The 15,789-nt window shown below is 36.7% G+C and overlaps 1 protein-coding gene and 1 pseudogene across 1 annotated transcript; one reads left to right on the forward strand and one right to left on the reverse strand.

Moving 5' to 3' along the window:
• Positions 1-6,041: 6,041 nt before the first annotated feature.
• On the forward strand, positions 6,042-7,375 carry LOC130740107 (probable mannitol dehydrogenase; annotated as a pseudogene).
• LOC130740103 (rhamnogalacturonate lyase B-like) lies at positions 7,224-12,618 on the reverse strand. Its single transcript, XM_057592607.1, has 16 exons — positions 12,067-12,618; positions 11,495-11,576; positions 11,223-11,344; positions 11,099-11,149; positions 10,869-10,988; positions 10,632-10,751; positions 10,329-10,464; positions 9,951-10,127; positions 9,397-9,546; positions 9,196-9,302; positions 9,009-9,093; positions 8,764-8,905; positions 8,401-8,560; positions 8,198-8,314; positions 7,992-8,118; positions 7,224-7,762 (listed from the first exon to the last, which is right to left on the reverse strand). Exons 1-16 carry the CDS (start codon positions 12,159-12,161, stop codon positions 7,517-7,519), a joined length of 2,037 nt encoding a protein of 678 aa, XP_057448590.1. The 5' UTR covers positions 12,162-12,618; the 3' UTR covers positions 7,224-7,516.
• Positions 12,619-15,789: the final 3,171 nt, after the last annotated feature.

Here is a 15,789-nt window from a genome sequence, read left to right on the forward strand (position 1 = left end):
TATCATTTTTTTTTTGGTTACAGGGAAGGGCCAAGCCCAAAGCAACAAGAAACAACTAGAAAGGGTCCGCCCCTATACGCGGGGCAACATCAGGGTCCAGATCATGCATTAGGATCCTATGGCACTCTCCTAAAGGGCTATCAAACACATGATGACCAAAAGGAAGGTCAAAACCAACTTTTGCTAAATAATCCGCCAAAGTGTTGGCTTCCCTTGGAGCATGTTGGAACAAGATGGATCCATGCGCTGCTTTTAGGCAGAGGATGTCCAGAACAATTGAGCTAAATTGGTGAGAAGATACCTCATGATTCTCCAGTAGGTTAATAACCTCACTGGAATCACTTTCTAGCACAACTTGAGGAAAATCAAGGCTAATGATCAGGAGCATGGCTTTTTGGACTGCAAGGAGCTCGGTGAGGAAGGATGACCCTACGTTGAAGGCTCCAAGGTTGCAGCTAAAGCCTGTCTTCCAAGAACCGGATGCATCCCTAATCACACCCCCGCAACTGGCCATGTTATTAAGGGTAAGAGCACCATCGACATTAAGCTTCACCCAACCTGGTTGGGGTCTGGACCACGTAGCACGCCTCGGTTGAGACAGGTTACAATCAAAGGTTTCCACATGTTGGTTAAGCAGAAAGTTAGAGGAGAGTTTCATAGAAGCTGAGTTTGCTATTTCTTCCATCCCAAGGGAACGGACGAGGCACCAGATACGAGCGGAGTTGTGTGGTGTTCCTTCGAACACGAACTCATTACGCATGCGCCAAATTGCTGAAAGAGAAGAGGCAAAGAAACGCGGCCAGTCAACTTTCGCTCTGTTGCCTAACTCCCCGGTTATGTTACCCGTGATCCAGGTATGCCAGTCAGCAATAAAGAAGGTGGAGGTTAAATCGTTGTTGAAAGCTGATGACCAGAACGAGGAAACCGCGCTACAGTCCCGGAACAGATGGAGGAATTCTTCTGCTGAAGATTGACAAAGTGGGCAAATGTCTGAAGCTCCCAGATGTCTTTGCACTCGGACCACATTAGTCATCACACCATTATTTAGAAGTTTCCATAGAAACACGTGTATGCGTTGAGGGCCTTTAACTCTCCACACAGACTTCCAAAGGTTCTCGGTTTGTCTCTGGTATTGATTCCCAGCAACTAGACCGTAAGCACTTTTAGTAGAAAAGTCCCCTGATGGTGTGCTAGCCCATTTCACCTCGTCCTCCCTGCCCAGGTCATTAAACGGGCTCTGGTCCATGAGAACTTCCTGAATAAAACGCATAGGTATTAAATTTGCAAAGAGATAAAGCTTCCAACCCCTTCCTGCCTCAAAATAGTAGGAAACAAGACAATCTTGTTGGTCTTGAGGGATTGGAGCTAGAGCTACCGCTTGAAGCTTGTGACCCGAAGCAAGCCAAGAACTAGTCCAGAACTTTGCAGTCTGCCCATTTCCTAGCTCCCATCTGCTGCCCCTCATCAACGTATCCCAAGTTTCACGGATGCCCTTCCATGCTAGAGATTCCCGACTCCGCTTCATAACAACCGGAAGAGCACCATTGCCACATTGGTATTTACCCTTCAAAACGCGGACCCATAAGGAGGAAGGTTGATGGATAAGTCCCCAACCCAGCTTCATGATCATAGCCTTATTAAAGTCTGAGGATAATCTGAACCCGAGCCCACCTTGAGACTTGGGACTACAGATGGTGCTCCATTTAACTTGGTGCATTTTCCTAGAACCATTCTCCGAACCCCAAATAAAATTCCGTTGCAATTGGTCTAACCGCTCACACACCCCTTTAGGAAGAAGCATTGTTTGCATGCTGTATGAGGGAATAGCAGAAATAACAGACTTGGCAAGTGTAACTCTCCCGGCAAGGCTAAGCGAAGAAGCCTTCCAAGCGGAAAGACGTTTTTGGGTCCTCTCCAAGATGAAGTCGTAGGTGGATCGAGAAGGTGTCTTGTGAAGTAAGGGGACACCAAGATATTTTCCAAGGTCCGATGTGAGACGGATTCCAGCTACCTCACTGACTCTAGAAGCTATATTGCGGTGCACATTATTAGAGACAAGAATACGAGATTTGTCCTTGCTAACTCTTTGCCCTGAAGCAGTGCAAAAATCATCAAGGCACTCCATCATGAGATTCATCTGATGAACTGATGCCTCCCCAAAGAGTAAAAGATCATCAGCAAAGAATAAATGTGTTATCGGGGGGCCATCCTTGGAGAGAAAGATAGGTTTCCAATGCCCTGAGTCCACCTCATGCTGAATTTTATGGGCCAACCTCTCTATGCAAAGCACAAAGAGATAAGGGGAAAGAGGGTCTCCTTGCCTGATTCCTCGAGACGGGGAGAACTTGTCAGTTTTGCCACCATTGAAAAGGACCTGAAAAGAACTGAGAGAAACACAGTTAAGTATAAAATCACAGAATTTCTGGTCAAGCCCCACTTCTAAGAGAGTATCTCTTAGAAATTGCCAGTTTAGTCGATCATATGCCTTCTCAAGATCAATCTTCATTGCCACCCACCCTTTCTTTCTCTTTAAGTAGCGCATGGAATGGAAAACTTCTTGGGCTACAATGATATTATCTGAGCTTTGTCTTCCAGGGATAAAGCTGCATTGGTTTGGAGCCACCAAGTGATCAAGCACCCCCTTAAGACGATTAGCAATTGCTTTAGTCATAATCTTGTAAATCACATTGCATAAACCTATAGGGAGGAATTGAGATATAAGATTGGGTTTGTCTACTTTCGGGATTAGAACGATTAAAGTATCATTGATATCCCGGATCAAGCTAGGTTGGCGAGTACATTCCTGAATAAACGATACCACAGAACTGCCCACGGTCTCCCACTGAGATTGGAAAAATAATGGATTTAAACCGTCTGGACCCGGTGCTTTTAACGCCCCCATTCCAAAGGCTGCGGCTCTGATCTCTGTTGCATCAAGAGGGCTCTCAATATCAAGTAAAGTATGAGAAGAGAGCCTAGGAAATGTTACGGCTGTAACAAGAGGGCTACCGCCGTCGGAGCCCGAGTAAAGGCTATGAAAATAATTAACAGCCATGTCACGGAGTTGATCAATGTCAGTAACCGTGGTGCCATCTTCTCTAGTCAGGGCTTCAATCCTATTTCGCCTGCGACGGACCATGGTTGCTGTGTGAAAAAACCGCGTGTTCTTATCCCCTTGGTTAAGCCACAGAACCCGTGATTTTTGTTTCCATAGAAGCTCTTCTTGAATAAGAACTTTATAATATTCCTCCCACAGCTTCCTCTGCAATTTCTCAAGGTATGGGACGTGGGCCATTTGAAGTTTATTGTTTATGCCCTCAAGCCTCCTCATCAGACGGCGCTTGCGTTTTCCAATCTCGCCAAAAACCTCCGCGTTCCATGCTTGGGCAGCTTCGCGAAAAGCCTCTGAAGAGGGCAGCCAAGCACCATTAGACCAGTTATCCTGAACTAGTTTGGGGAAGTCTTGGTGTGTTAACCAAGCCGCCACGAACCGAAAGGGACGTTGAGAAGAGGCCCGACACTCCCCAAACAGCTTCACAAGAATAGGCTTGTGATCTGATTTCAACCTAGGGAGATGGAGAGTCGTAGCTTCCGGGAAGGAGCGCAACCGGCCTTCATTCCCTAGAGCCCAGTCTATCCTTTCCTTCACCCCACGACCCTCCCATGTGAAGGGAGGCCCTTTGAAATCCAGATCAGAAAGTAAGCAGTCATCGAGGCAGTCTCTAAATTTTTCCATAGCACTGAAGTTTGGGGAGCCACCACCAATTTTGTCTGAGACTCTAATGTAAGTATTGAAATCACCAGCAACTAACCACGGTTCCCTTACTGTGCTAGCAATTCTCCTGAGCTCGTGCCAGAGGAGATTTCTAACAGTAATATTTGGACTACCATATACAAAAGTGGCCAACAAGCTTGGACCATCCCTTGGAAAGATTCGAGTATCATTTCTAAATGTTTCATATTTGATATCATTTTGAACGAAAGATATTATATTCGATTTTTTATTATTATTTTGTAATATAAAAAATAACAGTAATTATTAAAAAGAAAGACTTTGTCAACATACATCTTAATGGTAGAAAAATCACAATTGACTTTTATAATTATTTTAATGTCATTAGAAATAATTAAATGTCAAATTAATACATTTCAAAAATAGTCACAATTGACTTTTGTTAATTATTCAAATATCATTAATAATTATTACATGCAACATATATTAATACATTAATTATTAAATCACTCACCCATCAAGTCATCAACATCAAGCTCGATAACAATATAATTTTTTTTTCTCCTTTGTTCTCTCCCATTGTAATATTAAGATAAAAATTATAATATTAAGATAAAAACAAGTGATATTTTTATAATTGAATATTAAGAATTAAATTTAATTAATATTAAAATACTTTTTTCATGGAAGCTCATGATATATTAATCTGAAAGAGACGAGTCTACAAAGAGTGCATGAGCAATACAATCTGGTGGACTGATCCACCATACATGCATCGGAAAACTACAAGCATATGCTGCTAAGTGCTAACATACATATGAGCAACGATATTTGCTTGTCTTCTAACATGACTAAAAGAAACAGTTGAAATGCTGAGAGCAAGAGTACAACAGTCCCTTATGACCACCTCAATCATCGGAGGGCAAGTAGACGAACGCATAGCCAAAACCAACAAGCTGAAATCAGATTAAAATAATATGAGTTATGATATATACACACATCTCCACTCCTTTTCCACCTTCACTTTCAATCTATTTCTCTTTTCTCTATCAATCAAATCATCTATCAAATCTTTACTTTCTCTCTCATTTCTTCCTATCTCTCTCTTCCTCCACACCTCAAGAATGAGGTGTGAAGATATAATTATTCAAATAATAAATAATTAATAGAAAATATTTTTTAAAAAAAATGTTGCAATAATATTAACAATAAAATATTGTATATTCTAGTATATAAATAGTATAAATAAATTGAATATAGTATAAATAATATATTATAGCATATATTTATATATGTTTTTTTTTGAAAGTATATATATATATATATATATAATATATATATATATATTTAAAGTAAGGTTGACTGACAAAAGTATTAAATAATATATTTAATATAAAAATATTTAAATACTTTAAATAAAGATAATTAAATATATAAAAGTAATACATGTATATAAAAGTAAATTTGACATCAAAGTTGAACAAATATTCAATTCATTATTATTATTATTATTATTATTATTATTATTATTATTATTATTATTATTATATATGTGTGTGTGGACTAAAAAAAGTTATTTTTGTGATACATCGAAAATATAAATTACACATTTAGATCCGGAAGGTTTGAGAATGTGTACATGGGTACACAACAAATCCTCAAAGATGTGACTTACTCAATTCTTTGCGAAAAGCATCCTTTGGAGATGGAAGTTTACCCATTTCGCTCTAATCTCCTGGGTAAGAAGTTGTCCCTTTCCACAGTTTTATTTAACTAAAAAAAAGTTTGTACCCATTTTAAAGAAATGTCTGGAGTGCAAATGATGCTGCGGATTGTTTGGCCGGTCTTGGAGCTGCCCGTTCCTGTATTTTGACGCAACTTGAGGTTCCTCCTCAAGAGATTAGCCCCTTCTTAGCTAGGGACTTGCTAGCATTGTAATCTTTCTTGTATTTTGTCTTATTTTCCGATGTACCAAAAAATAAAATTTGTCTCGAAGGCTATCAATCTTCTAGGAGGCAGAAAGGAGTTTTGGAAAGAGTAAATTAGAATAATGGGAGTTATACTTTAAGTGTTCACCTAATATGCACCACTTTTAAAGTGATCATTTTTACACCACCTACTTTGACCGGTTATAGCAGGTCAACACATTATTTTTAAAAAAAAAAAGTATCATTAAAAATTTTTTATATATTAAATTTATTTAAAAAAAGATGTGTTAACCTGTTATAACAGAATAAAAAAAGTGTTGTAAAATTGCACCACTCTTGATGCATATTAGGGGTCACCATACTTTAAAACAAACAATGAACAGGATCTGGCAATCAAAAAGTTATAGAACACTTCTTTTCTTTCTTTCTTTGTTCTGTTTGATTAAGGGTGGGGTGACTCCTTTCATTTCATGTTCGGTGCTAAACAGGAATTGGACTCATTCAGATTCCAAGAATTTCCTTAAAAAATGTGCTTTCTGAGTTGCATAAAATTATTTTGAAGTCTGATTGCCCAAGTTGTTCAATCTCACAATTATAATTATGCTTCTGATTTTCAATTAAAAACTTTGGAAGTGATTTGTATGAGTAATCCATTTTATTTTAATTTATGTACAGGCATGAGATGGCTTCCAAGAATGTTGATGGCACCATCACATATGAAGGCAACTCTGACATGATGGTTTCAGATGAAGACTTTGTGATCCGCATTCCAGATAACCTACCACTTGAAGCTGCTGCACCTCTCCTATGTGCTGGGATCACAGTGTATAGCCCTTTGAGATATTATGGACTTTGACAAGCCTGGTCTTCATGTGGGTGTGGTTGGTCTTGGTGGGCTAGGCCACATGGCTGTGAAGTTTGCCAAAGCCCTTGGAGCTAAGGTCACTGTGATTAGTACATCCCCTAACAAGAAGACTGAGGCAATTGAAAAGTTAGGAGCTGTCTCATTTGTGGTTAGCCGTGAACAAGATCAGATGAAGGTGCGTTTATAATTTTGATTATTTTAAATAGTAACTCCCTCATAATCTGGTTTTTGATTGAGTAGTGTGATCCTATGGCCTACTGCATTTAGTAGGATAAGGCTTTTATTGTTGTTGTTGTTTGCTGTGAATAGTAGCATTTGTGAGAAAGAGATAAATCAATTATCAAATTCTAATGATCTTTCACTATGCAGGCTGTAATGGGAACCTTTGATGGTATGTATCATTGACACTCTCTCTTGCCTTTGATTAGTCTGTTGAAGCCTCATGGTAAACTTATCATGGTTGGTGCACCAGAGAAGCCACTGGGGCTGCCAGTGTTTTATTTACTTGGAGGTAAGCATATATAGCAAATAATGTCATAGGTTGCAACCTTTTAGCAAAGAGCCTTATCAGACTCGTCATGTGTGGAGAGTTCTCCATTATATTTTTATATGCTGCAGAATATTAAGTTTTGGAGCTTACTAATGATCCACCATATTAATTCACAGAATTTTATCAAGTATTAATTCGATTCAACAAGATAAAATTCTGTGAATTAATACTTGAGTTGAAATCCTCATCGGATATATACTCTAATCACTACTACTATTTAGCTGACACCATAGGTAACATAAGGTTATGTAAGTACTAATTGGAAGAATCAACTTTATCCTTAACACATGAACATAAAAATCAGAATTGGAAAAATTAAACTGAATGGTTTTATTCTTCATGATAGCCAAAATTTTATGTATGCCTTTGATAGGCCTCGTCTCGTCATCATCGTGTGAGACGAGGCCTGTATGTGGTCCTCCGGTGTATGATGTACAGAATCATGTATCTGGAGTTGGAGGACTTTCTAAGCGGATATAATCATACATAACTCCTTGGAAAGGACTTGTAGCTATTGACTGCCTCAGATAGATTGTATTCTTTCCTGTTACCAATTGATCACTTGCTACATTTATGCTATACAACCTGTGCAATCCATGAATGCCGTGCCTTGCTATTGCACTGTCATTGCCTATTTCCCCTGTTGTGAAGTAGGGATAATCAGCATTCCAGCCATTGAACCAAACCTGATCTCATCCATCAGAAAAATGTTAATGATCACAACCTATTGTGTGTTTGGATACCAGTTGAGTGCAACGTTAACAGACTTTTATCTCAATCCATAAGAAAAGTTTAGTTCACATTTTGTTTTGAGGTGACCTCCATTTTCAATGCGGGTTACAACTGGTATCCAAAGATAGCTACTAGTCATAGCTAAAAAAGAGGATCATTTTTGGAAGAAGTGAATTGGTGTACCTGCACTTCAGCATTAGAGGCTGATGCCAGGGCCAATTGTAGTGTGTACTTTCCTTTCAATGTGTTATTTTGAAGTTGAAACACAATCTCCCATGTGGTTGGTTGGAATGTGTTTTTTCCTATCTTCCTATATCAGTGCAGTTTAGAGGAATTAAACAACCAGCCATCATAGCTTAAGAACCAACGAAATTCTCTACAAAACTCACCTGTTAACATGAGAAAAAAACCAATGATTTTTATAATTGTCAACACCAACCGTGTAAACTAGATCATGATCTGGGTATAAATCAGTGTAACGTTCCCACAACCCGTATTGCCTAAACCTGTCACAATAGAAATTGCTTGGTTAGTGTTAAGGGAAATGATTGTGGAGATTAATTGAAGATTGAATCAGTGGTTTTTGGCTAACTTGTCATGGGGATCGTTCTTGTATAACTTGTTCATGAGTCTAGGGTTAGGGTCTGGTACAAAGAATTCTGCAGCTGAACGATCTGGGATGCCAATTTCCCAAAGAGTATAACCATTTCTTGGAGGCCTATATACAAGTGTACCCAATTCGATGGAACGCCCTACAAGTACATTACATTACAAGTAATTGTCAAGTGCAGCAAGCTATAACTAATTTGGGGTCTAATGTTATGTTTGAAAGTTCTTCTATAATGATTCTAAAGGCAATATCAATTCTTGGGAAAAGTTTATGTGAGTAGCTTATAAGTGTCAGAATTCATTGTGAGGAAAAAACAGTTGATCCAAACATACTATTAAGATTTACCTGATTCGATGGTGATTATATCATTATATTTGTAATCTCCAATAAAGCCAGGGATCCATGCATACAAGTTGTAGTCCCCAGGGACAATATTTTCTATTTTGAAGTTTCCATTTTCGTCAGTTCGAGTCCAGAATTGATAACTCTGTGAATGGCATATTATTTCAAACCCTTTTCAGCTTCATGTATCACTACCCCTTCAAAAGTTCAAGAAACTAAAATCTCATAGGTGTAAGACCCAAATGTACCTTGCTTTCTGTCTGCCAAGATCCTGCTTCACCGGGAAAAGCTAGACCAATGTAGGCATTGCTTGGATATACAGACGTTTTTCCCCTGATGAACAAGACAAAGCAAAGAATTCAGCTTGCCATATAAGTGATTCACTGTAATCAAAGCAATAAATTGTAGGTACACTAAACATTAACATGTATGTACCCATCTTTTACTTGTAACTGTCCAGTAACTTGTCCTCGCTGTTTGGATGGAAAGAAATCTTGTGATCGAGGGAAATCATAAGGCCAGCTTTTAACTTCATTGGATAGCTAATTGATTAAAGAACAATGATAAGTTACACCTTGAGTACTCTAACAATTTGTAATAAGAAGTTCAAGGTGAGTATGGTTATGTGATGATGACCTTTTTTGCAGCATCTGACCATAAAGATTTACTATTGCTTGATGCATTGTTAAGGTAGACAAAAACTGGGCCAAAAACCTTTTTAAATGTCTCCCCTTCTTTAAATGCCATGACTGCATCTGTGCCAGCATAGTGGGTGCTGGTAAACATCTACACATTTAAAAGAAAAAAAATTATCAATCACATTATGTAGATATTATTACCTTTGTAACTTGATACTACAGTTTCATACATGTCTAATATTGATTAAGTTCTTAGGGAAAGACCGAAACCCATAATTATAGAGATTTGACTGAGTAAATCCTTAGATTCATTCGTGAAAGAAGAAAATAACTTCAAAAGTTCATGAATGTGCCAATCGTCGATCAAGTTGGTCCTTCCTTCACCTCAAGAGTTCATAGTTGACCAAAAGTGATGGAGAGACCAACTAGACCGACAATTGTCACATTCATGAACTTTTGAAGGCATTTCATTCTTTCTGGGACAAACCTCCCAACACTTTATATTTTCAGTACGAATTTAGGGATTCACTTGATTTGAGAGGTTGAACTTACGGAGAGTAGAGTAGGGCCAACATGAGAGGTGAGATCTTGTTTAATGGGCCCACCATTGCGGAATTCATTACTTGGTGTTATGATCCAGAAACCCACGGTTGGTGCAGAATCTGTGGTAGTCCAGCCTTGGACATTGTTGTCTTGGTTCTCACTTGAGTATTGGTATTTGTCATCCACCTGAATCCAACACAACCATTCATGTTATTCACACTTTTTTTTATAGAAAAACGGGTGTTTCTGCACCCTTCAGGCAAGACTAATCACGTTCGAGAAACTGTGAGAGTATCCTCACAGAAACAAGATATTCAACTATAAACAACCAAACAGAGGGGAATCCATGTCAATTCAAGCAAGCAGCATATGCAGAAAGAGAGATACCTCTCCCCTACATTGTGGGATAGATGAATGGGTTAGGAGAACAGCTTCAGGATATGCCAGGTGTTGACCTTCATTTCTATCTTTGAGTGAGGGCATTATCCTTTGCCTAGTATCTGATATAGCCATATAGTTGAACCTGGGTAGTTAGCGCTAAAAACATTATGAGAGTCCAAACTCACATATGTTATTGCAAGGGACTAAAAGTGCAATTAACTCTATGTTTTTGTGGTGCACATACACAAAACGGTTAGATTTAAAGGAAAAGTACTAATTCTTTTTTAACTGAAACCATTATCCACTTACATGTCTTCTCTAAGCCTGAAGACAAGCCTAGTTTGATCTACCACCACTGCAGGTAATCCTTCAGATCGCTCAAATATTGCATATGAATAAAACCCTGAATCCCCTCGTCGTAATATATACCTGCAAAAACAGTTTATATATCAAACAATGCTGATCAGTTTCTTTCTACTGGTAAGAGTTCCAAATCAAGACTAATTGTTCTCAATCTGTATGAAAAAATTAAGACTTGGAATCCACCTTTGGTCTATGTTCATAGGGACACTTGAACCTTCCATAGATGATGTCCATTCGCTAAAAAATGAAATCTCCACCATATCATCATCCTTTGTTATGACTGAGAATTTTGTCCCTTGGATTCTGCAATACAGTTTCCATGATAAATTAGTCTCTTGATTAGTGCATTATGCATGAAGTCTATGAATGAAGAAGCATGTTGTTAATTGTAATTGAGAGGACATAAATTATACCTCTGAAATTGGGGAGGTGTTCCTGGTTGGTTCCAAACAACGTCCATGTACCTATTAATATCAAGTTAGGACATGCTATATATTCCAATTTGTATGCTATTTAATATGAAGAGTGTTGGTATACCCTCTATATTGTACGTCAATTAGAGTATTAAGTAAATTGTCAATTCCACCATACGATATTCCAATGATATATCCCTCTGGTCTTGATAAAGTGATGGACACCAAACTGTTGTTAATCACCACCTGAAAACCAAATTCAATTGTTGAGGCTTAATAACCATGTATCAGAGACAAAAACACAAATGAGGCCAAATTGGTTTTATTTTTATTCTTTTTCAATTCATATTTTTTCTGAAGGAAGTGACTTTTCTAGAAAGAAAAAACTAGAATCACCTGGTGAGGATTTTCTGTATTCAGGTTGACTGGAGAATAGGCAGAAATCGATTCTGAGTTACTGATCCCTCTCAAGCTTCTTCTGCAAGTGGAAGCATTGAAGGACAAGAAAGTTCAAAGCATTTAGTCATTTCAATTGGAAAAATATTTGAAGGTGAATTAAATAGTTCAAACAATACAAACAAGCTGTTAGTTTAGTAGTAAGGAAGCTCTCTTCCGATAAGGAGGAGAGCACAAGTTCAAATCCCGAAAAGATATTTGTTGTGAGAGAAATGCAACTATTTACCAAAGACAATTTTGAGCACCTAAAACATATTTTATTGAGGTAGAATGGAACAACAAATTTAGTTTCACTATTTTCCTCTTCTTTTTTCTCATAACTACGTACATTCTATATTTCTATTCTTTTTATTTACATATTCCCTGTAGGTATGTGGTAGAATAAGTGAATGAAATATGAAAATACTGTTAAGGTATTTAAAAAAATATTAGAGTTGTAAAAATAAGTGCAAAACAAATGTAAGAATTCTATATCCTAAACAGAACAGATCATTGAAGAGAGTAGGGAGAACCTGCTAAATGAGGTAATCTCAGAACAGGCACCGAGCAAGAAGCAGAACTGTAGAGCCATTCTAAACAACCACAGGAATAAATCCCATTTCCTCATCTCTCCAATTCCAACCCCCTAAAACCTGAAGGAAATGAGAGAAAATAGATTTTGGAAGAATGAATGATCTGAATTTTCATCAACTAGAATAACCAAGTACACATGACTTATATAGCTAGCTAGTAACTCATCAGCATCTGACTAACAATAACAGTGGCTGATTGAATTAAGTTCAGTAGCAGAAACAGCTGATTGAATTAACAGACTAACAGCCTAGTTATTAAGTAACAACCACCTTCATCGTTTAGTTTTACAAATATGAACCTGCAATAAATTTGAAACTAGACCTCTAATGCACAAGATATAGAAAAAATGCCAAAATAATGAACATTTATGATGATGTACTATACTACTACTATATATGAAATTGTAATAACACACAATAGCTGTCACTAGACCAAATTTCATTAACAAAAATAATACGACCAGATACATAAATTCTGAAGGACATGTAAGAAGCTTGTTAATCACCAATCTCTGATAAATATAAATATACATAACACCAATAGTGAATAAACTCACTTCTGATATGATATAATAGAGGGAGTTAACACTCAATTTCATCTCTAGCAGTTAAAACATCAGGCAAGTTAGTCCAAAAAAGAAGGAAATACCTCTTGCAGTCTCTGTTTGTGTCCAATGTCAGTTAAGTTGTCTCTATATGGTCAGAAAAAAACATCCATGTATGAATTAAACTTGACAAACATTTAACACAATCAGAGTCTGCAATGGTGTTTCCTTATTTTAGAACTAACTTGTCTGACAGCTCTGACATTTTTATGGATGAAATTGAGCATTCACTCAATATCATATCAAAAAATTAAATACAATACTAATTATTATTTCGTATACAAGTTCTTAAAATTTTAATACTATTTACTTTTAATAAAAAAATATGAGAGCGAGAGATGGAGTGGAACGTCAAGACGGAACGATGTAACAGTGAAGAAGTGTGAGAAGGGCACGTAACAATGTTTAAGTGGTAAATAAATCTCAACTCTTAATATAGATCTAATGGTTGCAATTCAATGTTCTCCTCTCATCTTATATACCTCATATATATATATATAGCGTATCAAGTGAGAGTAATATTTATTGTGAGAGATGAAGACACTAAATCGTAACCATTAAATCTAATTAACATGAATGGTCAAGTTGACTTGAAAAATTATTAAAACACTATATAAAAGTAGATAAAAGTAAAATTGAATATTGACTATATTAATAGTTATTAAGAAATACTATAATATAAAAGTATATTCATATATAAATATTTATATATAAAATTATATTCATATATAAATATTATAAATAAATAATATAATATATATAAATGGACTATAAAAATTGTTAAATATCATATTTAATATACTAATATGTCAATTTTAAAGAAATAGAACCAAATATTTAAAATCAATATATATAAAATGAAATAAAATAAGATATGATAGTGTAATCATATACTGCTCTAATTTGTTGTTTGTTAAGCCAAGATAGGATAACACAATCCTAACTTTTATTATATCTTGTTCATCATGTGTAACAGTTATCATGAGGGGGAAGTTAAGATAAAATTATCCTGATAGAATTTTTTTTTTGGTTACAGAGGAAGATAAACAATATCCTGATAGAATATGATCACAACTAGTTTTCGATTCTTTTTTAGTACTTTAACCCTAAATTCAATAATTTCAACATTTATATTTTACTTTCAAAAAAACATTTATATTTAATTTAAAATAAAATTATTTAATAAATATAAAAATATTAATTTTAGTATATACTAATTTTATTATTTATCAATTTCATTGTTTATATCATTTCATATAGAAAAAATTATCCTGTCAACCTCAAACACAATATATGATAAGAGCATATCATACTCTTATCTTTTTCTGCCTTTATCCAACTCTTTATCATATTTTGCTTTTATCATATCCTAACCACCAAACAGACCCAAATATACTTAGAATGTTAATTAATAGTGTAAGAGCTAGAGCAGTCGGACGAGGGTTATTCCCCCACCACAACAATTGCGTTTTCATGTGGAGGGGGAGGGATTTTTCAAAGAGATCCCCCATGTTTCCAAAGCAATGGGTTTGGGCTGCTATAGCAACAACTTTTGATATTTCTAATCCTCAGTCTAGACCTGTTGGAAGTTACTGTTTGATATGGTCCTGTTGAGTATGAAGGAGTTCGCGAAGGTGATTCCACCGCTTGCGAACCACGTCATTTCCATGTCGGTGGGTGGTTTTTCCCTGTTCTTTGGTGACAATGGGGTAAGATCGAAGAGGTATGCAGGGTGTGTTAACTGAATTTTGTCTTTGTCGTCAACGACCTCCTTTGCATGCATGTTGGTCGCCAACAGAATCAAACAGGGAATCAAGATTACAGGGACATAACGAATGTAGAACTGCTCTTCTAAAATTTTCTCTGGTCTTTTTATTTGTGACAGGGTTTGAGGTGTTGAGAATTCAAGTGCGATAAGGAGAAGAGTTTGTAAGAGATGTGACTCATAAACCTAACGCCTTAAGGTTTTGGGTTAAGATGTGGTGTCCAAGATCTCCTTAGTGTCTCCCCTCGGACTTGACCCATGGGTCCTCGCCGTGATTCTCCCCAACAAGTGGTATCAGAGCCAATGGTTCATGGGGACCATGGTAACAGCTCCTTGTGTCGAAAGTCTTCCTAGCAATGTGGCTAGGCGCGCGGGTTCCGTTGAGCAGCGAACGACGGTACAAGAGTGGATAAGCTTCCGCGGAGGGGGGCCATGATAATGTGGAGGTGACTCGCACTTGAGGGGGAGATTGTTGAGAATTCAAGTGCAATGAGGAGAAGAGTTTATAAGAGATGTGACTCATAAACCTAACGCCTTAAGGTTTTGGGTTAAGATGTGGCGTCGAGATCTCTTGGTGTCTTGCTCCCCGGCCTATGAGCTTCCCTGTCTCCCCTAACATGAGGATAGTATTTAATATATAGGAAAGGAAACACTGCTACTCAAAATCTTGCTAAGTATTCCTTAAATAATTCATAAGCATGGAACTTGATTTTATACACTTTCTCTTTGTATTCAATCATGTATTTTGCCGAACATTTTTCAATGAATCTTGTGTTTTTCTTTAAAAAACATGTATAATAGAATCAATACCTATTAAAAATAAAAATGCTAAAAAAATTCAAATAAATAAAAAATCACTTTATAAGTTATTTAATTTTAATTTTTAGATAAAAATTTTATATTTCTTATATTTCTAGTGAAAATATTAAAGCTTAAAATTAATTGATTGTCATGTAAAAAGCTTAATCAATATATTTATGAAAACGTTTTTTTTTTAATAAAGGTATCCACTGTCGATAATGATGACTAATCATTTTACCGTGGGTTCTCGCACCATGAGTTGTGGATTTCGATTTTCTAATTCTGAGTTAGTTGTTGCTTATGGGGCGAAAGGAGGACGAGAGACACGAAAGCTTTCACTGAGGCAGTATAGACTTGGGATATGATAGGAATGTATTAATAAAAATTTGCAAAACCTAGAGTGGTGGTTGGCCCCTATTGTTGGTCCCTGCTTCCCTCAGTCCCTCCCTGGTCAGATCTCCTCTTCTCTCTTGATTCTTGAATTCTAGTAAT

The sequence above is a fragment of the Lotus japonicus genome, chromosome 2, assembly GCF_012489685.1.
Source record: "Lotus japonicus ecotype B-129 chromosome 2, LjGifu_v1.2".
NCBI classification, from domain to species: Eukaryota; Viridiplantae; Streptophyta; class Magnoliopsida; order Fabales; family Fabaceae; genus Lotus; species Lotus japonicus.

Bases quoted from the DNA above. Each gene is read 5' to 3' on its own strand.
- LOC130740103 (XM_057592607.1), bottom strand. From the start codon at position 12,161: ATGAGGAAATGGGATTTATTCCTGTGGTTGTTTAGAATGGCTCTACAG. The intron at 11,150-11,222 runs GTATACCAACAC...TGATATTAATAG, and splicing joins ATTGACGTACAATATAGAGG to GTACATGGACGTTGTTTGGA. The intron at 10,465-10,631 runs GTAAGTGGATAA...CTAACTACCCAG, and splicing joins TTCAGGCTTAGAGAAGACAT to GTTCAACTATATGGCTATAT.